This window comes from Apodemus sylvaticus, chromosome 18 (genome assembly GCF_947179515.1).
Source record: "Apodemus sylvaticus chromosome 18, mApoSyl1.1, whole genome shotgun sequence".
Taxonomy (NCBI): Eukaryota; Metazoa; Chordata; class Mammalia; order Rodentia; family Muridae; genus Apodemus; species Apodemus sylvaticus.
Window position 1 is genome coordinate 66,479,140 of NC_067489.1, and position 22,524 is coordinate 66,501,663.

Below are 22,524 nucleotides of genomic sequence, written 5' to 3' on the forward strand. Positions count from 1 at the left end.
TTTATTGTTATTTTTTTTATTCGATATAATTTATTTACATTTCAAATGATTTCCCCTTTTCTAGCCCCCCCCCCCCCCCCGTCCATCTTTTTTTAGTGTGTGTGTGTTTTACCTTTGCTGCCTCTGGGTTTACCAGTTTGGGTGAATTTGCTTTTGAATTCTCCCACAGAATTTACAAGAATTTGTTTGGCTTGGAAGACGGACACCTGGCTATGGCTAAGAATCTTTCTCACAGATATGATCATCTACCAGGTAGAGTGGCGAGCATTTCCCTCTGCTGTGTCTGTGCAGGGTGGGGTGCTGTGAGCTGGTCTTAGGATAAGGGGTGTGCTCGCTAGTCCACTGCCTCCCGTCTTGTAGTATTCTGTAGTTGTGAGGTTATAATCCACTTCATCTCCAGTGTCTCACGGTGACACCTTGGTGACTTTGGTTGTGCCCAATCATGTTCCTATTGTCCCTATAGAAGCAAGAACTCCCCATGTACATATTAATCTCTGTCCTTGGACACACTGAAGATGGCATAAGTAATTCTTAGTGTTTGTAACTAATATTTTTCCATTTTAAACAGCTTACAGAATTTTTGGTTTCCTGATGGTATTTAAATAGAATTTGCTTATGTCGCTTTTCTAACACCCACCTGCCCCTTCGTGACCTTCCACCTCTGTCATCATAAAGCTCTGCCACCCTCCCTCGGCTCTTCTTAGCCTTACTTGTAGTCCTTTCTAGTCTCATGGCCTCTGCCTGCAGTACTCACATATGAGAGAGAGCATGTAGTACCTGTGTATCTGCATAGGGGTTACCAGGAAGCAGCATGTAGTGTCTGTGTAGCTGCATAGGGGTTACCAGGAAGCAGCATGTAGTGTCTGTGTAGCTGCGTAGGGGTTACCAGGAAGCAGTATTTCACGTCACTAGAAGGTGACCTGTTGAAGCCCTTCGCCCCTCATCCCTGCCGCCATCCAGCCTGCTGCACTTCTGTAGCTACCAGAACGGGGAGAGTAGACCGTCTCCCCAGATGCTGACGCGGACAGCTTGCTGCTTCTGTTCTTCTAAGAAGGAGTGAGCTGCTTCTACAGAAATGACGCATCTAAAATGTGCTTTACCCCAGATTCTGTGCTAATTTGTGTATGCGCTCATGCTCTCCTGTGGCGAGCAGAAGACAGCCTCGGGTGTTTTCTTCCCCAGGGACTGTCCGTCTTGAGTTTTGAGACACCATCCTTTACTTGCCCAGGGCTCCGAGAGGCCCCGGAGTCCACCCGTCGTGAATGCATGCAGTCTCCGGCTGTAGGGACCCAGCTCAGGTCTCCGTGCTTGCGGTGTAACCACTTTCCCAGCTGAGCTGCCCTCTAGCCTGCTCTGTTACTTTATTTGCTTTTCAGGGTTCAGAAAGTCTTTGTACAGTTGCCTCTCAGAATTGTAGGTTTAACACCTACAGATTAAACCAAATGTGGACAACAAATTATGGCTCTACTAAACCTGTGCAGACTTTCCCCTCTATCATTATTTTATAGTGGAGCATTTATTTTAATTATCTTAGTAAACTAGTGGTAATTGCACTCGCCATATGTGTATATGAGGATGTATATAGGTTATCTGCAAGCGCTTTAGTGTCCTATAGTAGGGACTTGAGCATATCTTGGTGTCCATGGGGTTCCTAAGGATGGCTGCTTCTAAACTTTATCCAGCATTAATTAGATTCTTGCTAAGTTCCCTGTCCTCCAGAGATGATCATGTAAGTGATCATCTTGTTACTTCTTACATAATAAACTCAGAAGTATGTTTGCATGTATGTGCGTGCGTGTGTGTGTGTGTGTGTGTGTGTTGTAATGTCGATGCTTTCTGCCTTTGTGTCTTTCCAAGGGTCAATATAAGAAGGCAATCTCCAGTCTGCATCACTTGGCAGCTCTCCAAGGATCCCTTTCTCAGCCGCAGATCACAGGACAGGGGACGTTGGAACACCAGAGGGCGCTCATCCAGCTGGCTACATGTCACTTTGCTCTGGGGGAGTACAGAGTGAGTACCGGGAGGCTCGCATGGCACCCTGGGACATCTCTCTCCAGTAGTGGTTTTTCAGGTCGATGCTTCCTTGAGTTTGACTTTACCACTCAGACCTGTTACTTAATTTGCTGCTGAAAATCACAATGATCTTGTTTTACTTGGTGTTTCTATAGTGTAACTTCCCTGAAATTGGGCTTCAGTATTACTTGTTTATTGTTGTTTCTTGACACAAGGTGTCATGTATCCCAAACTGTCTTTATAGTTGCCATGTAGTTTAGAGATAGGCAATATGTATGCTTATTAGTATATACAAAGTCAGGGTATGTTTTAATAGTGAGGAATAGATTATTGTTTCCTCCATTTCATAGACTTAATCTGACTGTGGCTTTCTCTGCATTCACTGTTGACCACTGAGCAGTGGTCACGGGAGGACAAACCTTTTCTCACACACCGCCTGCTTCTCTGCTGTAGATGTTTGCAGCTGTGTTTATTGGTTTCGCTTTAGCACTTCGGGTTAGTACCTGTGGTCTTGTCTCCTGCAGATGACATGCGAAAAAGTTCTAGATCTGATGTGCTACATGGTGCTCCCCATACAAGAAGGTGGGAAGTCGCAGGAAGAGCCGTCCAAAGTAAAGGCCAAGTGTAGAAAAGGTACAGTATACTGTGAGGTCTAACTCTTTGTCCATGGAGTTCCGCAGAGTTTCAGGGCCTGTGTGAAGACATACCACGTTTCCTAGTGGTATCACACCACAGTGCACTGTGGGAAACTAAGGCCTTTGTGGCTGTAACTCTTTTCCAGACCTGACTTCCACTTCATGAGTTTGTCATCTCTGAGGGCAGCTTTCCAGCGTTGCCTAGCACTACGCTTAAGAGACTCATCAGTGTGTCCCTTGGCTTGTCACCATATTCCTCTGGGGACATTCTGACCTTACCTTATTCCATACTACTAATATGCTATTCCATAATCTAATATGTAGCTAACTATAAATTTTCACCTAAGAAATTAGAATTACATATGCAACTTAAATATAAAGAAAGTAGAAGAGGGAAATAATAAGAAGTTATTCCTATGAAAATGTGCATAGCATTCTAACAATATTGATCAGTCCAGATCGTGTTCACAAGTTATCAGTATCAGGATAAAAAGGCAGTGCCACAAAACGTCCTGGTTATATCAGATGGACAGTAAGAGAACAAGCTGTGAACAACTTTATGCCAAGAAATTAAAAATCCTAGATGCACTAGGAAAGTTCCTGATGAGCACAACTTAGAAAACATGACACCAAATGAAATAGAAAAAAAAATCTGTTATTATGATAAAAGGAAATTAAGTTTGATATTTAACACAACAACAGCAAAATCTTTGCACAAAAAAATGTCAATAAGTAAAATTTCTAAAACATTTCAATGTGAAAAGCAATTAAATTTGTCTATGCTGATAAGCTTTTTGGAAATGTAAATGTTTTCTTATGATGTAAAATGACATTTTAAAAAATCAAGTATGTAGATCAAGAGACACACAGGTCCTCCACACTGAATATGAGACACTTCTGGGAGAAAGGAAACCAGCCTTTGAAATGATGCTCATCAGAAGTCTTGATCCTGTTCAAGTGCTCTTTCTCCCCCAAGTGTATTCGTAGATTCAATGTGATCCCAAGCAAAAGCCCAACAGGCATATTTTAAAAGTAAAAACTTTAAGCATAAACTTTGAAATTTTGTATATGTGGAAGTACAATTCAGAATAGTGAAAAACATTGTGAAAAAGAAACCATTGTCAACTGATCATAAGATTTATTATTTAACTTTAATTAGTAAGATAGTAGGAACAAAATATAGGCGAAGGGATAGAGGACCAAGAAGTAGACTAATGGGCTGGAGAGATGGCTCAGCAATTAGGAGCACTGACCTCTTCCAGAGGTCCTGAGTTCAAATCCCAGCAACCACATAGTAATGGAACAACCATCTGTAATGGGACCCAGTGCTCGCCTATGATGACATCATACTCATATACATTAAATAAGTAATGTGTATGAAAAGAAGAAGTAGACAAACAAGACAGGTCAAAAGATTCTCAGTGAAGACACCAAAGTAACTGAGTGGGGAGAGGGAGGCCTCTCAGCACACCAGGCTGGAGCAAGTGACTTGGAGCACATTTGGAGCCATCTGTCCCTCTGACCATCACTAAGCAGGTGTCTGGAACAGAGACATGTGGATGGTGGCCTTGGCTCAGCCTGACATCAGGATCACAGCTGTAGAGCTGTAGTGTAGTAAAGTAGTGCTGTAGCATTGGAAGAGGTGTTGAACAGCGGAACTAACCAGAAAGCTGAAGATAGGTTACATTACAGTTCAGTGGGTGTGAAAGACAGAGTGTGAGACCCCCACCTTCAGGCTACACAGTGATAGTTTCCCTTCTAAATTTTACATGTGAATTAAAACTTGCAAACTTTTAAAAGAAATCTTGAAAAAAGAATCTTCATGCCTTCTAGCATGAAGGACCTCGGTTACAAAGAGTGCAGACTGTTAGGAGGCATTGGTAAATATAGTCAGATGAAACTCAAAATGCCACCAGGAGACTGGGCAGAATAAGAAAGTGAGTCACAGACTGACACAAGATTATGTAGCAACTACAAGCAATAAAAATGTGGCATCTAGAAGTTTCAGTGATATCCTGCAGGTGAACAAGACACAGCCAGCCAGTGCGCCGAGGGGAGGAAGTGCAGGGAGGACGACAGTAGTCAGTAAGAGCTGCAGGTGGGCACCGCCCGTCTGAAAAGCCGCCAGCCTGCCCGTGACCCGAGACTGGCACGGCGCAGCACGGTTCTGCGGGAACCGGACAAGGCTGCCTAGCACTGGTCCCACATGGGGTGATAGAACACATGGTCCTTGCGCTTCGAAAGTAAGTAAATATGGAGCAGTGCGCTTCGCCAGGATGAGCGCCTCATTACCCTGCTCAGAATCGTGTCCCTAGCCATTACCTTTCATCAGTGGTTTCCAGATTTGGTCATGAGTTCCAAAGAGAAATGCTTCTTTTTGGTGGAATGGAATATTCTTGCCCTTCGAGTATAAAGGATAAATACTGAAAAATGATGAACATTTCATTTTAGATATATCTTGTGTCATAGAGGATCCCTGTGTATAAAAAGACATTTCTTTCTTGCTACTTCTTGCCTCTGAGTAGAGGAAGAGTTAAGATGTAAAGAACACAGTCCATAATGGAAAAGATTGAGATCTTGATTTAAAAGTCATTGCTTAAAGGTTTTCTTATACGTGTCCATGAAGTCATCTGTAAATGTGTACGAGAAAACATTGTGTTTAATAGAAAACTTAGAAATCCTATGAACCAGCTGTGGCATCTATGACTGAAGGACTTCCTTTTATATATGTGTAAGCAATAGAATACCTTGTAACCCTGGAAACTCCTTGTTGACTAACCTGAAACAGAAGGTAAACCACAAAAGTCAGTTTGCAAAAGATACATACGTTATGGTCCCATTTGACATAGTAGACTGAAAACATACCAGACATATGTGTGTTTTTTGTAAATACAAACACACGCAGAAGCATCCAGATTACATAGGAGTTGCAGGAACCTGCAGACTGCATTGAAGAGATGATCACCACACTAGGAATTGTGTCTACCCCTGGAACAGGAAAAGACAAGACAGTATAAGAAGCCCCTACGGTTTGGGGATAATTTGTATTAAAATCTTTACAAATTAAAGGCAGTTGTTTAATTTAAAAATTAAAGGCATTTTATAAACCTGAGCGGCCAGGGCCGGGCCTCTTGCAGATTACCTAGGTTCCACTCCCAGCCGGAGATGGCGGCTCAGGAGACCCAGCACCATCTCTGACCTCCACGGGTACTAAACACATGCAGGCTAGATATTTATACACTCACAGAAGCTGAGTGACAAGCACACTGGGTTTGTGAGATTCCCTTTATATAACATTGTACGTATTTGAAATATAATAGTTATTTGATAGAGTAGGAAAGAAAATTGAGAAATGAACTCTAGAGATCAAAAAATCAGTGTCATTACAAAATGTATTATTGTCTGCTGTCTCAAGTTCTGTGATTGGTTTATCTTGTTGAGGAGCATGTGAAACATCTGTTTGTTAAACTGTTGTCTTTGATGGTTAACATTCACTCACAGTCTGGCCTTTTGGTAGGTTTGGATCTGAAGCTTCTGCCCTGTACCAGTAAGGCTATTATGCCATACTGCCTGCACTTGCTGCTAGCCTGCTTTAAGGTGAGCTTAAAATGGGATTAGCAGGAAGCACACTCCCTTTGAAATGCCGATGAACTGCCATGAATTAAGAGCTTTCTCAGACTGTGTTGTACTTTTGCAAGGCAAATGGGAAAACCTTTGGGATAAGAATTAACAAGTGGGTTTTGGTTTTGTTTCTATTTTTAATCCAACTGCACTAAGCAAAGGTGGGTAGAATATAAGCCCTGTCCTTGAGAAATGTATGGGTGATAAATAGGGCAGACAAGCAAATCTCCTTGCCTGCTATGGTAAAAATTTTGATGTTGTGTATGTTAGAATGTATTAACTATAGAAGCCAATATTAATATTGGGGTCACCAGTGTATGAGGAGTTAATTCTTTTAGACATGAGGGTCAGCACCATCAAAGGCCCAGTAGTACTGGAAAGGCTCCAAGACTCTTGAAGGTACCACAACCTTTGGCCACAGTGGAATAGAGCCTTGGGGTCAGGGTATACCATTTCAGTAGGCTTGTGTGCAGAATACAGCCGTACAGGCTACTGCTTTATGCAGTAGTCCCACACTAACTAAGCACTATGTCTGCCTGGAACCAGAGAAGTCCTCTGGAGTGTGATTTTATGCAGCTGCCCGTGTCCAGCCAAACCTTTGGTCTTGTCTGAAGCTTACACTTTATTGCTTTCTGTCTTTCCTTCTTCCAAGCACCATCATCTTCAGCCCTTCTGTGATGGCTTCTTGCCCATCTGTCCACTCATAGTTGTTCCCTTATAGATATCTCTAAGGTTGAGGGAAGGCTCAGTTGATAGCTTGCTTCCATGAACCCGGGTTCAGTTCCTGGCACTGCATAAACTGGGCCTAGTGGTGCATACCTATAATCCCAGCACTTGGGAAGTAGACGCAGGAAGATCAAAAGATTAGGCATATCCTCAGCTATCTAGCAAACGTAGGGCCATCCTGTGATCCCTGAGACCCTGTCTCAGACACATGGGACAAGAACAACAGTAACAGGAAGTTCCTGTTTATTCTCTTCCCTGTATAAGGATACTCAACCCTCTCTGTCCCTAATTCTCAAACTCAAACATTCCCAGTTTACCTGTTCATGTCCAACTTTGATCTAAAAACTTGTCACCTGCCGTGCGAGGTCCTCAGAGGGGGCCTGGGGTGTCTTTAGAATCCACCCTCCTCAGAAGAGTGTGGTGTCTGACAACAGTTTTTTGTCTTAATAATGATGGTTTATAGCATATACTGACATCTGAGCCCCTTTTTAGGAGGTGATGTATTTCCTGGATTTATCTCTTCTGTGTAAACTTTGTCTTGCAGCTGAGAGCTTTTACAGACAACAGAGATGACATGGCGCTGGGCCATGTGATTGTACTGCTCCAACAGGAGTGGCCACGGGGAGAGAACCTTTTCCTGAAAGCCATCAGTAAGATTTGCCAGCAAGGAAACTTCCAGTACGAGAACTTCTTCAGCTATGTTACAAGTATCCTTCCTCTGGACTCGGCACCATCGCGGCTGAAGGTTTAGCACAAGGGCATCGTACACTGTGATCCAGTCAGCTTTTACTGTTTGTGGGGAAACGAGGTGTAAGGATTAGAAATGTCACTCTGGCAGTTGCTTTGTAAAAGTCAATGAAGTTTCAAAGCTATAGTTGAGGGAGTCAGGACAGTCGCTGCCTGTCTTGTTCACTTCCAAGAAGGTGGCCAAGATGCCTACAGTTAAAATAGCCTATGAGTTCTTGGCCAGCCCAGAGCAGTTGGTTTAGCGTAGACCTTGGCCTTTATCTGTAGAAAATGTCCCCAGTAGTCTCTCCTGGGACAGAGGCTACCTCAGGATCAGGTGTTGGCACTAGGCCTTCACCACCACAACTGCCAAAGGTTATGCTAATGAGGCAGAGCTGTTCTGTGAGTTGGGCAGCACTTGACATATTTGTAAGGGGAAGACAGCCTTTGAATGGGGGGGGGGGTACCCCATGGTTTGGATGCTTTCAGTTCTTTGCCTTTCATAGTACAGTCTCTCAAGTTACAGGATATGTGTACTACATATGTCCCAGTGCCTGATCAGTGGTTTTTAGTATTTTTTTAAAAAGACTAATGAAAGTTGCATAACCTTCCTCCAGAAGAATGCATCATCTAACATTGTGTATGGAATTCTCTGGATTCTCAGACATCTGAAAGACCTTGTCTGCTGGGTCTGATTAAATAATCTTCTTTGTCTGACTCTTATTCTGACAGCCAGACCATCCCTCCCAACTCATACTATATGCTATCTCTTGTCATTTTTAACTAAGAAACTGTTTATATGGCCATGCAGAATCTGTTTAATTACCTCTCCAGGAAAACCATGTGCTGATGCTTTCCAGTTTGATGGTTCTGAAGCTTGAACACATGGAGTCCTGGCAAGACATGAGTCTTGTACATGTCACCGAGTGCCGTTACCATCCCAGCTTGGCAGCTCTTGTGCAGGGAGTTTCTTTTCATAGGGCAGTTTGGTTAATGTAGACGCCAGCGTCCGGCTCAGGACCTGACTGGTCTTAGATGGAGGGTGGTGAGCAGGCTCTTGATGTGCTGAAAGCCGTGTCCTCACCTGTGAGGGCAGGGCGACGTCTTACCTGTTGGTTGACCTGAATATGGACCACAGACATTGATATGCTGGAGGAATTTGCTTATTTAAGAACCCAAGAAGGAGGGAAGATTCATCTGGAATTACTCCCAAACCAAGGAATGCTGATCAAGTAAGCAGACGATCTTCTGTTCTTCTAGGCTCACCGTTCATGTGCTGCATGCCTTATTTGTAAATTTCTGTACCTCTCAGAAATTTAATGGAAAGGATTCCAAGCTGGTCTCAGTTTTTCAAGGGTCTGCTTGTTCTGGGTGTCTTAAAGACATGCATTTCTTAGCTGCATTTCTGGGTGGGAAATGTTGCTTAAATTGGGATATTTTTGTTTCTTTGGAAATTTTTTACTAGACAGAAATTTCTATATGTCTTTTCCTTTCCAAAATTTGGTATTCATTTCTGATTAGACATAAGGTGATTTAATTGAAAGCAGCTGTGCTTGGCATTATACTGGGTTGGGAGGATCTCCAGGATTTATTTAGAAACTGTCTTAAGCTTTTCTAAGCTTCCTCATTGTGCAGTACAAAGCAAATTAGCTGGTTCTAGTGCCTCTAAAACGCACCTGCTCCCCGAAAGTGAAGTGGAAGTGCATCCTCAGTGTGTCCCTGAACCCTTAAGACACTTCAGAGACCCAGGTTATCTTAGATGAAAACATCAAGTTAGTGACCACTCATGATGTTAAATGGCTCATGAATCTGCTTCTGTCCTTGGTCCGCACTGCAGTTTGGCCTCCCTACTGTAGGTCCCCTGAGCATACTTGCTTCTTCACTTCCCGCATACTCAGTGTGTTTGTCAGTCAGCGTCAGAAGTACACCAAGAGACTGAACCCAGAACAGGAAGAGCGCGTTGCTGAGACTGGAATCCTGCTTTGTCCTTCAGTTTTGGCAGAAGCAAGTTTTTTTTTAATTATTGAAAGCAAAAGTCCTTTCTTTGCTCTGTCATCGTAGAGTCTCAGGGGTGTTGGAGTCTAGAAATGCCTATGTTGGATTTCTGTAACTTAGGAAGTTGACCCATAGTGAGAATCCCTTCCTTATTGTGTCTTAACAAGAGCAGAGCCCAGTAGAGTCTGTCCTAAAGAACAGAAAGAAGACTGGCAGTTCCTCCCCATCCTATAAATGATATTGCATGCCTTAAACAGTCCCAGTGAGGAACCAAGGAACTGTTTAGACTCCTTTGAGGACCTTTGTAGATTAGATTGCTTGATCAGGTTGTCCTAGACACTGCCCTCTCCCATTGTCCTTTTTCTACTTTGATTATGAACCAAAGTCATGGGGGGCATAAGTGCATGGCTCCAAGTGTTGTTAGCCACATGTAAGGATAGGTTTCTTGTACATATGGAAGCCCAGGTAACCCCTATTCTGTAGGGACGTCTAGGTTGTGCTGACATCTCTTTAGCAAGGCTTTTTAGTTCGTCAATAACCCACCATTCAAAATGCCATACTATAGATGGTCCTAGAGCCAAACTGTCCCTACCAAGGGTCAATCTGCAGAGGATTGCCACATGCTAAGAGTGTGAAGGAATGACTCTATAGACCTCACCAGAACTCCAGCCTCACTGTGCTGGGCCTTTCTGCTTTCCCCCATATTCTCTTGGTTTGAACAGTATTAGCCTGAAAATAGTCCCTAGGACTTGGAATTTAAATTGAGGACATATCAGTTGCCCAGATAATGTCACTGGAAGAGGTACTTGTACAAGGAGACATCTGTCTTGCCTTCCAAGGCTCTCCCACTTTGATCAACCAACATTTCCTTGAACTTTCTATAGAAAATAAGCCTCCTAAAAATCCACAGTTGACTTGGCTTAGACAAAGGACTAGGGATCATTAACCAGTGATCTGACCTTGTAGGAATGTTCTCTGTGAGGTCTCTATGAATTTGAAATCTGTATTTCAGATAATCTCTACCTAAGTGACACCAAGAGAATCAAACTGCACAAGACAGAGCTTTGACTGACTGAGGTGTGATTAGACTCTTGAATAAAACTATCTATATTCCTTTTCCCTTTGGGTTCCAAACAAATTCTCTGAAGCCATTGCAGACCTTTTGGGTGGTCCCTCCAGATGAGTGGCAGAGATGTTGTGAGCAGTGTACCTCTCCTCCCCTTGGGGTAAGGTTGTGAGTCCGTCCTAGTTGTAGCATCTCGGATGCAAGCAGGTACAGTACAAACATCAGGCACTTGGTGCCAGGTCAAAAGGAGGCATCAGTTCATTTGTTATACAAATATGTTGTTCTGATTTGTGTTAGAGAAATGTTTCTAAGCTGATATCCACAGTACCATAGTTGTATTAGTCTGGATCAGAATGGAAAAAGGATATTCCCTGGGGTGACTACCAGCTAATATGCTAAATCTTTATTACAGAATTCTGCAAAACCATGGGTCCCAGCCTTGTTTTCTCCCCAAATCTGAAACTCACCCTTTCTTTATTGAAAACATTGCCAACCCTTCTGAGCCCTTTTTTGAAGGGCTTTTCAGGCTCAGGCTTCAGTCCTGCCAGAGGTGGCTAGCTGGCATCTCCAGGTGTCTTTCTGGGGCATGTGGGCATGAGAAGAGTGAGTGAAGGAGGCTGGATTTTGAATCAGACCTTCTCACATGTTACCCTCCCACTACCATCTCAGCTCCCTCCTCCTCACTGATCCAAATCACAAGTGGGCAGAGCTCTGGGACCAGCAGCCAAGACGCCTCTAGACTGGCACCAGCAGCAGGTGCGGTGGGGCCCTCAGCTTCTCCCAGTCCCTGAAGACACGCCACAGCCAGGGGCTTGTGGAGGTTAAAGTTTCTGTACAGTCCGCTTCCAGTCTCGTGTATCTTCTCTGGAGTGTTGTTTTTGCAGTGCAGGGTGAGCTGGTGTGGGTGTTTGAATGCTGCTGTTTGCTGTTTTTTAAAGGCCTTCTAGCCCTCCCATGGGGTTGCTGCAGCAGGAATTCTTACCTGTGCTTCAGCCCAGCATACAGACTGCTGACAGGTACCAAGTGGAAAACACCTGCTCATAGTGTGCTGTTTGTCACATGTCCTCCCGCCCATGGTTTTCAGCTCTTTGTCCCTCGGTGCCCTTTTTCATGCTTTATTTATTTGTTTTTAGTTTGTTCTGCATCCCTTGGCAAACCATCTGGTTGTAAATATTGTAACATGTTTAATTTTTTTTTCCATGAGTTGCCAGTGTGTTTGTGTTGAATTTAAAAATCATTATGGATCTGGGGAGGGAAACACGTTTGATAAAACTGTATTAGACTGAGTATTAGAGGAAGCACTAAGCTGCCATTCTGTTTTGATAAAATGCAAGGGTTTGGGTCATAAATATTTAAGGACCTTGACATACATGTGCCACATGTAAACTTTTATTGTAGATTTCCATATTAATGATCAGGACTATTTTTGCTCTAAACAGACATTCACACAGTCTTTCCCTGCCTTAAAGTTTCAGACCTTTCCTTTCTGAACTGGCAATATTTAGTAAGTAAGCTAAAATGATGCTGTTTATTTGGCTAGATTCTCCTGTTCTTAAGCCATAAGACCTAGCTATATTTATGTGCCACTTGACACCAGGGACACACCCGCCATGCAGTGTGCTCCTGCATGGTTATAGTGTGCGCTTACTCAAACCTCCACACTACACACCCGGGCTGTAGGGACCAATGCAGTCAATCACTGCATGTGGAGCACAACTGTACTTGACACCATCATGACTTGCATAGACACTCTGATGCATAGATATTGAGATGTGTTGCCGTTAATGTGCAGAAACAATCTCACAGGACCATGACAGGCAGATTCTTATTTTGTCTCTTGTAGTATTAGGGGAGAATATGTCCTCTGTCATACAGCCTGCAGATAATTATAATGTGTTCTTGGCTCAGTTTTTGGTTGCAGCCCAGGGACCCACGTTAGCACTATCTCAAGGCACCATAAAGCAGTGTGCATTAGTCTGTGCCCAACAGGACCCAGAACTTTAACCCTTAGAGATACCTAGCTGAGTTAACCAGCCAGACTTGAAATGTCCAGGCACAACTGTGTTTTGTTGTGGCCCTGCAGTCTTCCCTAAAAGCCCTTTAAAGTGTCAGGGCTGTTGCACGGTGGTTTGTTTTCACTAGTCTAAGCACAACCAGTTTTACTACTGCACTGCTGGGTTGTGACTCCTGCTCACTTTCTATATAACAATGTGGTTTAGAAGCACAAGCATTTAGAGTGATAGCCACAGCCTCGGTTTTCTCAAAACTTGAAAACTCTGTGACTTGGAGGAGAGTCAGGGGATTGAGGGAGAAACAGAGGTAACTTTTGTCTGTCTGAAATTGTCACATTCCCAAACTAGCAGCCAAAACTCCTCTGTTTGTGGTCGAGTCCACTGAATTTTGCTGAACTTTTCTTTTCCTCTGTTCCTTTTGTTGTCCCTATTTCTGGGGTCCTGTTTGTCCTTCCCCGTCCTAACGCACGGCTCTTGGGGCACAGTCAGACACCTCTTGGCTTTTGCTCCCACGTAACGCACCCACGGATGAGCAGGCTCACGGATAGCTCTACTCAGCATAGACCCTCACAGGCAGTGACTGTACCTTTCCAACCTGTGACTCAGTTCTGTCTCAGGACAAAAGTCTGGACGGACATGGCACTTGACGATCTGCCCTGCCCTGGCTCCCTGGGGACAGGCCTACACCCGGGGACCCCAGCGGCTGTGCAGAGGCCTGAGCTTCTCTGCGCTAGCAGCCATGGAGGGCCTGCCACAGAGCTCCCTGGTGACTGGGCACGCGTCCCTTTCCCTGCTGTTCTCTCTGTCTGTGGCCTGCTCTCCGGCACAGTGGGGCCCTGAAGATACAACCTAAGGCTCCCCAGGGCAGGCATTGTGTGAGCTTCAGGCGCCCAGAGGTGAAGCAGATGGCACTTCACTTACCATTTGGCTGTGTAAAATGACCCAGTCTAGGACAGGAAAGGTATCTGCCTAGTATTGAGACTTGAGAAGAATGGTCAGGAGTGGTTGTCTGGTTGCAGCTTTTCTTTTTAAATTTGGTTTAAATGTGTGTCTGTACTTAGCTATGAGGCAGGCTGATTCCTACCCAGGTAACACTAGGTCATGGTGCTGCTTTTAACCGTGGTCTCTTCTGTTTCCCTTTCAATGACCTCAGGCACCACACAGTCACTCGAGGCATCACCAAAGGTGTGAAGGAGGACTTCCGCCTGGCCATGGAGCGCCAGGTCTCCCGCTGTGGTGAGAACCTGATGGCGGTACTGCATCGCTTCTGCATTAATGAGAAGATCTTGCTCCTGCAGACTCTGACCTGATAGACCTCCCGGCCACCAGCGGCTCAGGCATGGCACATGCTGTCAGCCCGGGGCTGACAGAAGAAGGAAGACGCCCAGTTCTAACTCCCCCTTAGTTGCTTGAAAGCCGATCCCAAGACTATAGGAAGTTATTTCTATTTTTAAGACTTCAGGTTTTTTAATTTGTACAAAACAAGAGTCAATCCATTTTGTAAATAAAAATCCTAAAAATTTGGAGGTTTTTTTTTTTTTTTTTAAAAAAACTTATTTTTAGTTTCAAGTAGGGTACATTTGTCTTCTATTTTTCTAATCATAGGGCAAGGGGGCAAAAATCCAACACAATTGAATGCAGGAATGAATTATTTGATATATTTATATAATGGAATGTCTTCCATGACCTCAGGTGTGTTTGTATTGATATGCTTTGGTAAGTATTACACATCCAGATAACATTTAACTTTATGTATTATGCACAATTGAATTGAGCCTGTCCTGTCCCTGCTAAGAGTCCATTGCAGGCATGGTACTCATAGTCTCTGAAAAGCCAGGAGGAGAAATAGTAGAAACAGCGAAGTGCGGGGGACCCTCCTCCCTGCTGGGCCCTCTGGAAGTCACTGTGACTCAGAGGACACTTGGGCCCTTGCAGCCATACAGCACTGCTTGGCAATCATCTGCACACCTGCCCTGCCCTGTATATGGCTATGTGATCAAGGATACACATGTGCAAACAGGCAGGCAGACCGACACACACACACACACACATACGGCAACTAGAATTGTGTTTTCTAGGTGCTCCCACAGACTAGGTTGTTTTGCAGATGTTTTCTAAAAAGAATAGGTGTCCTTATTTCTTCCAGAGGTCACTCTTGTGTATGTTTTGGGTCTTAACCTACTACTGACTGAGGCATAGATCTTAGGTATAAAGGATTTTCTTGCTAAATCAGCTGTCATAATTTGAATAGTGTCACCCAAATGTCATTGTGTTGAAAATGGGCCTAACTTCACATTAGTTTAGTGTGTCATACATTTAACGATGGTTATTTATAGACTGTCAGTAGGGGTTTCTACTTTTTAATTTCATTTATTTATTTCCTGTTGAGAAGTCTTTATGGGCCCCAGCAAGTACCTTTAAAATGCAATGCTGGAGAATAGACAGTAATCTGGAAGAAAAATAAAGTGATTTCGTGATTTGTGTGTTATTGTCCGTATTCCATTAATAAAACAGGAAGAAAAAGGTCACATGGTAGTTTATATTTAACAGTTAGGTTCCTAACGGATGCCAAGTTCACACGTGAGTGACAAGCCAGGTCACCTTGAGCACGGTGGAGGTCTTTCATCAAGGGCAGCTTTGTGGTCTGTCACCCATGAAAAGAAATGGTGGATGAAGATGGGAGACTCCAGTGTTTTAGCTAGAACTCCCAGTCAGCCAGCCGCCCAGAGGCAGGCTTGTCAAGGGAGGCAGCTCCACACATCCAAGAACCTGGGTCAGTGTTCTGGGCTACAGTCAGCAGCTACATGTTCTGACCCAGAGTTTGGCTGCTGTGCTCTGGAATGCTGCTTAGCCCAGTGTGAGAAGAGTTTTTTGTTACAATTTCAATATAGTAATGAATCTTAAGGTTTTGTGTATCTTCTTATTAAGTGTGGAACTTGAGACAACACTAAAGAATACTTCAGTGGTTTTAAGCAAAAATAAAGGAAATAAGGTTTTTCTGTGTGACCTTTCCCACAACCTGACCCTGCCTCCCTTCAAATCAAGACCTGGGATACACTTCTGTGACTCAGGACTCTGCTGGGGTGGCTTTTTTGAGAACAGAAACCTGGGGTGAGGGTGCTAGGGCTGAGGTTCACCACAAATCGGGTGAAAACTAAGTTTGATACACCAAGCCTTAGAAATAGCTGTTAGGGCCATCTTTCTTCCTGTGACTGTGCAGCCAGGTAAGCAGGGAACACCGGACACAGCCAGCCAGAGCACCACCTGCACCCAGCAGCTGGGCAGTGCCACAGCCCTTTGTGCACCTACCCTGCCAGGGGACATCTGCCTTGCAGGGAGTTTCATGGTTAGAGGTGAGGCCACCATCATCACCCCTGCAATTAAGCAGGCCTCACCTGCACCCAGGAACTGGGCAGCCCCCACAGCACTCTGTGCCAGGGGAAAGCCGGTCACCCAGGGGTGCTGAGATAGGCTAACAGGCACACAGGAGGGACAAGCACCAGCCAGTGACAGCAGGATCAACTAACACCAGAGTTAATGAGATGGCAAAAGGCAAACATAGGAACATTACTAACAGAAATCAAGGCAATATGATACTATCCGAACACAACTCTCCCACAACAGCAAGTCCTGGATACCCCAACACACCAGAAATGCAAGATTTGGATTTAAAATCACAGCTCATGATGCTAGTAGAAAGCTTCAAGAGGGACATAAATAATTTACAGGAGAACACAAGTAAACAGGGAGAAGCCCTTACAGAACTACAGGAAAATAAAACAGGTGAAGAAATTGAGCAAAACTATCCAGGATCTAAAAATGGAGGTAGAAACAAGAAAGAAATCACAAAGGGAAACAACTCTGGACATAGAAAACCTAGGAAAGAAGTCAGGAGTCATGGATCCAAGCATCAACAATAGAATACAAGAGATAGAAGAGAGAATCTCAGATGCAGAAGATACCATAGAAAGCATTGACACAACAAAGAAAATGCAAAATGTAAAAAACTCCTGACCCAAAACATCCAGGAAATCCAGGACACAATGAGAAGACCAAACCTAAGGATTATAGGCATAGAAGAGAGTGAAGAGTTCCAACTTAAAGGGCCAGTAAATGTCTTCAACAAAATTATAAAAGAAAACTTCCCTAACCTAAAGAAAAAGATGCCCATGAACATACAAGAAGCCTACAGAACTCCAAATAGATTTGGCCAGAAAAGAAACTCCTCCCAGCACATAATAATTAAGATGCCAAATGTACTAAACAATATTAAAAGCAGTAAGGGGAAAAGGTCAAGTAACATAAAGATAGACCTATCAGAATTACACCAGACTTCTCACCAGAGACTGTGAAAGTCAGAAGATCCTGGGCAGATGTCATACAGACCCTAAGGGAACACAAATGCCAACCCAGAGTGCTTATATCCAGCAAATCTCAATTACCATAGATGGAGAAACCAAGGTATTCCATGACAAAAACAAATTTATACAGTATCTTTCCACAAATCCAGCCCTTCGAAGGATAATGAATGGAAAACACCAACAAAAGGAGGGAAACTACATACTAGAAAAAGCAAGAAATTAATCATCTTTCAACAAACCCAAAAGAAGATAACCACACAAACAAAAATTACATCAAAAATAGGAGGAAGCAACAATCACTATTCCTTAATATCTCCTAACATCAATGGACTCAATTCCCCAATAAAAAGACATAGACTAGCAAACTGGATACCTAAACAGGACCCAACATTTTGCTGCATATGGGAATGTTGCTGCCTGCAGCTACTGCGAACTGGTTCCTGGAAGAGAAGCTGAGGGATGGATGGGAAAGCAGTGAAAAGAACAAGGGTCAGGGTGACAGTTGCTGGTCAAGGCTGAAACTTTAATAAATGTTAGTCAATATATAGCTTGGGAAAACCCCTCCCCCCCAGACTCCAGGCTTAGTTCTGGGGAAGACATCTGGTGATTCTTGGCTCAACTGCTCAGGCAGCTGGGTGGGTCACCTGCTTAACTCAGGAATTCATAGACCTGGAGGAGCAAAGAACTTCACCTTCACTCTGAGCACTCCACCCTAGGTACAGCAGGATCCTGACTAGCACAGGAATCCCTGCTCAACAAAGGCTGGGAGAGGAAGTTCACCTTGATCAATGTCAAGTTCCTACCAAGTGGCATGACACCCTGTTATGGCTCTGTACACAGGAAACTCATCTCAGTGTGAAAGACAAACACGACCTGTTGTAATTTTTTTTGGGGGGGGGGGGCAGCAAGACAGGGTTTCTCTGTGTATCCTTAGCTGTCCTGGAACTCACTCTGTAGACCAGGCTGGCCTCCAACTCAGAAATCCGCATACCTCTGCCTCCCAAGTGCTGGGATTAAAGGCATGCACCACCACTGCCTGGACAAACACTACCTCAGAGTAAAAAGCTGGAAAAAAGTTTTCCAAGCAAATGGTCCCAGGAAACAAGCTGGAGTAGGCATTCTAATATCCAATAAAATAGACTTTGAACCAGAAGTCATCAAAAAAGACACAGTAGGATACTTTATACTCATCAAAGGAAAAATCTACCAAGAAGAGCTCTCAATTCTGAACATATATGGTCCAAATACAAGGGAACCCTCATTCGTAAAGTAAACTTTACTACAGCTTTAAGCACACATTGCATCTCACACAGTAATTGTGGGTGACTTCAACACCCCATTCTCCTCAAGGGATAGATCAAGGAAACACAAACTAAACATAAACACAGTAAAACTAACAGAAGTTTTGGACAACATGAATTTAATAGATATCTACAGAACATTTCATTCTAAATCAAAAGAATATACTTTTTTCTCACCATCTCATGGTACCTTCTCCAAGACTGACCAAATAATTGGTCACAAAACAGACCTCAACAGATAAAAGAAGATCAAACCAAATTCATGCCTCCTATCAGATCACTATGGAATAAGAGTGGTCTTCAATAGCAAAAAGAACAACAGAAAGCCCACATACACATGGAAGCTGAACAATGCTCTACTCAATGATACCTTGGTCAAGGAAGAAATAAGGAAAGAAATCAAAGACTTTTTAGAATTTAATGAAAATGAAGGCACAACATACCCAAATTTATGGAACACAATGAAAGCAGTGCTAAGAGGAAAACTCATAGCTCTGAGTGCCTACAAAAAGCTAAACGGCACACCTGAAAGCTTTAGAACAGAAAGAAGCGAATACTCCCAAGAGGAGTAGAAGGCAGGAAATCATCAAACTCAAGGCTGAAATTAACCAAGTAGAAACAAAAAGAACTATACAAAGAATCAACAAAACCTGGAGCTGGTTCTTTGAGAAAATCAACAAGATAGATAAACCTTTAGCCAGACTAAACAGAGGGCACAGAGACAGTATCCAAATTAACAAAATAAGAAATGAAAAGGGAGATATAACAACAGAAACTGAGGAAATTCAAAAAATTATCAGATCCTACTAAAAAAGCCTATACTGAACATAACTGGAAAATCTGGATGAAATGGACAATTTCCTAGACAGATACCAAATACCAAAGCTAAATCAGGATCAGATAGACCATCTAAACTGTCCCATAAGCCCTAAAGAATTAGAAGTGGTCATTGACAGTCTCCCAACCAAAGAAGCATAGGACCAGATGGTTTTAGTGCAGAATTCTATCGACATTCAAAGAAGGCCTAACACCAATACTCTTCAAATTATTCCACAAAATATAAAGAGAAGGAACACTACCCAACTTGTTCTATGAAGCCACAATTTTGCTGATATCAAAACCACACAATGATCCAACAAAGAAAGAGAATTTCAGACCAATTTTCCTTATGAATATCGATGCAAAAATACTCAATAAAATTCTTGCCAATCGAATCCAAGAACACATCAAAACGATCACTCACGATGATCAAGTAGGCTTCATCCCAGGGATGCAGGGATGGTTCAATATACAGAAATCTATCAATGCAATACACTACATAAACAAACTCAAAAAACCATATGATCATTTCTATAGATGCTGAAAAAGCATTTGACAAAATTCAGCATCCTTTCATGATAAAAGCCTTGGAAAGAACAGGAATTTAAGGCCCATAATTAAACACAGTAAAAGCAATATACAGCAAACCAGTAGCCAACATCAAACTAAATGAAGAGAAACTTGAAGCAATCTCACTAAAATCAGGGACTAAATAAGGCTGTCATCTCTTTCCATATTTATTCAATATAGTACTTGAAGTTCTAGCTAGACAACAAAGGGAAGTCAAAAGGATACAAATTGGAAAGGAAGAAGTCAAATGTTCACTATTTGCATATGATATGATAGTATACTTAAGCGACCCAAAAAACCCCACCAAAGAACTCCTACAGTTGATAAACAACTTCAGCAAATGGCCAGATAGAAAATTAACTCAAGCAAATCAGTAGCCTTCCTATACCCAAAGGATAAATGGGCTGAGAAAGAAGTTAGGGAAATGACACCCTTCACAATAGCCACAAACAATATAAAGTATCTTGGTGTCACTCTAACCAAACAAGTGCAAGACCTGTATGACAAGAACTTCAAGTCTCTGAAGAAAAAAATCGAAGAAGACCTCAGAAGATGGAAAATATCTTCTATGCTCTTGGATTGGCAGGATTAATATAGTAAAAATGGCCACCTTGCCAAAAGCAATATACAGATTCAATGCAATCTCCATCAAAAATCCAACTCAATTCTTCATAGAGTTAGAAAGAGCAATTCTCAAATTCATCTGGAATAACACAAAACCCAGGACAGCCAAAACTATTCTCAACAGTAAAAGAACTTCTGGGGAATCAGTATCCCTGACCGCAAGCAGTACTACAGAACAATAGTATTAAAAAAAAAAAAAAACAAAAAAAACCCTGCATGGTACTGGTACAATGACAGACAGGTAGATCAATGGAATTTAATTGAAGACCCAGAAATGAACCCACACACCTACGGTCACTTGATCTTCGACATAGGAGCTAAAACCATCCAGTGGAAAAAAAGATACCCTTTTTTTTTTTAATTCGATATATTTTTTATTTACATTTCAAATGATTTCCCCTTTTCTAGCTCCCCACTCCCCGAAAGTCCCATAAGCCCCCTTCTCTCCCCCTGTTCTCCCACCCACCCCTTCCGACTTCCCCATTCTGGTTTTGCCAAATACTGCTTCGCTGAGTCTTTCCAGAACAAGGGGCCACTCCTTCATTCTTCATGTACCTCGTTTGATGTGTGGATTATGTTTTGGGTATTCCAGTTTTCTAGGTTAATATCCACTTATTAGTGAGTGCATACCATGATTCACCTTTTGAGTCTGGGTTACCTAACTTAGAATGATGTTCTCCAGCTCCATCCATTTGCCTAAGAATTTCATGAATTCATTGTTTCTAATGGCTGAATAGTACTCCATTGTGTAGATATACCACATTTTTTTGCATCCACTCTTCTGTTGAGGGATACCTGGGTTCTTTCCAGCATCTGGCAATTATAAATAGGGCTGCTATGAACATAGTAGAGCATGTATCCTTATCACATGGTGGGGAATCCTCTGGGTAAATGCCCAGGAGTGGTATAGCAGGATCTTCTGGAAGTGAGGTGCCCAGTTTTCTGAGGAACCGCCAGACTGCTTTCCAGAGTGGTTGTACCAATTTGCAACCCCACCAGCAGTGGAGGAGTGTTCCTCTTTCTCCACACCCTCTCCAACACCTGCTGTCTCCTGAATTTTTAATCTTAGCCATTCTGACTGGTGTAAGATGAAATCTTAGGGTTGTTTTGATTTGCATTTCCCTAATGACTAATGAAGTTGAACATTTTTTAAGATGCTTCCCCATCATCCGAAGTTCTTCAGGTGAGAATTCTTTGTTTAACTCTGTACCCCATTTTTAAATAGGGTTGTTTGGTTTTCTGGAGTCTAACTTCTTGAGTTCTTTATATATATATTGGATATTAGCCCTCTATCTGATGTAGGATTGGTGAAGATCTTTTCCCAATTTGTTGGTTGCCGATTTGTCCTCTTGATGGTGTCCTTTGCCTTACAGAAACTTTGTAATTTTATGAAGTCCCATTTGTCAATTCTTGATCTTAGAGCATACGCTATTGGTGTTCTGTTCAGAAACTTTCTCCCTGTACCGATGTCCTCAAGGGTCTTCACCAGTTTCTTTTCTATTAGCTTCAGAGTGTCTGGCTTTATGTGGAGGTCCTTGATCCATTTGGATTTGAGCTTTGTACAAGGAGACAAGGATGGATCAATTCGTATTCTTCTGCATGCTGACCTCCAGTTGAACCAGCACCATTTGTTGAAAAGGCTATCTTTTTTCCATTGGATGTTTTCAGCCTCTTTGTCGAGGATCAAGTGGCCATAGGTGTGTGGGTTCATTTCTGGATCTTCAGTCCTGTTCCATTGATCCTCCTGCCTGTCACTGTACCAATACCATGCAGTTTTTAACACTATTGCTCTGTAGTATTGCTTGAGGTCAGGGATACTGATTCCCCCAGACTTTCTTTTGTTGCTGAGAATAGTTTTAGCTATCCTGGGTTTTTTGTTATTCCAGATGAATTTGATAATTGCTCTTTCTAACTCTGTGAAGAATTGAGTTGATTTTATAACCTGCCACTTTGCTGAAGTTGTTTATCAGCTTTAGGAGTTCTCTAGTGGAGTTTTTTGGGTCACGTAGGTAAACTATCATGTCATCTGCAAATAATGATAGTATGACTTCTTCC

General features: G+C 42.8%; 1 protein-coding gene across 5 annotated transcripts in view; it reads left to right on the plus strand.

The window, feature by feature from the left end:
• Ints10 (integrator complex subunit 10) overlaps window positions 1–14,318 on the plus strand; it is a 34,356-nt gene extending 20,038 nt beyond the window's left edge. For 2 of the 5 annotated variants that reach the window (XM_052162077.1, XM_052162078.1), the window contains exons 11-17: window positions 170–252; window positions 1,858–2,010; window positions 2,538–2,646; window positions 6,166–6,245; window positions 7,540–7,702; window positions 8,860–8,953; window positions 13,948–14,318. In XM_052162077.1, coding sequence (XP_052018037.1) covers window positions 170–252; window positions 1,858–2,010; window positions 2,538–2,646; window positions 6,166–6,245; window positions 7,540–7,702; window positions 8,860–8,953; window positions 13,948–14,104 — 839 coding nt within the window. In that variant the 3' untranslated portion in view covers window positions 14,105–14,318. Of the gene's footprint in view, window positions 1–169; window positions 253–1,857; window positions 2,011–2,537; window positions 2,647–6,165; window positions 6,246–7,539; window positions 7,703–8,859; window positions 8,954–10,864; window positions 10,943–11,720; window positions 11,799–13,947 lie in introns of all 5 variants that reach the window. The other 3 variants (XM_052162080.1, XM_052162082.1, XM_052162079.1) reach the window with 3 other exon arrangements.
• Window positions 14,319–22,524: the final 8,206 nt, after the last annotated feature.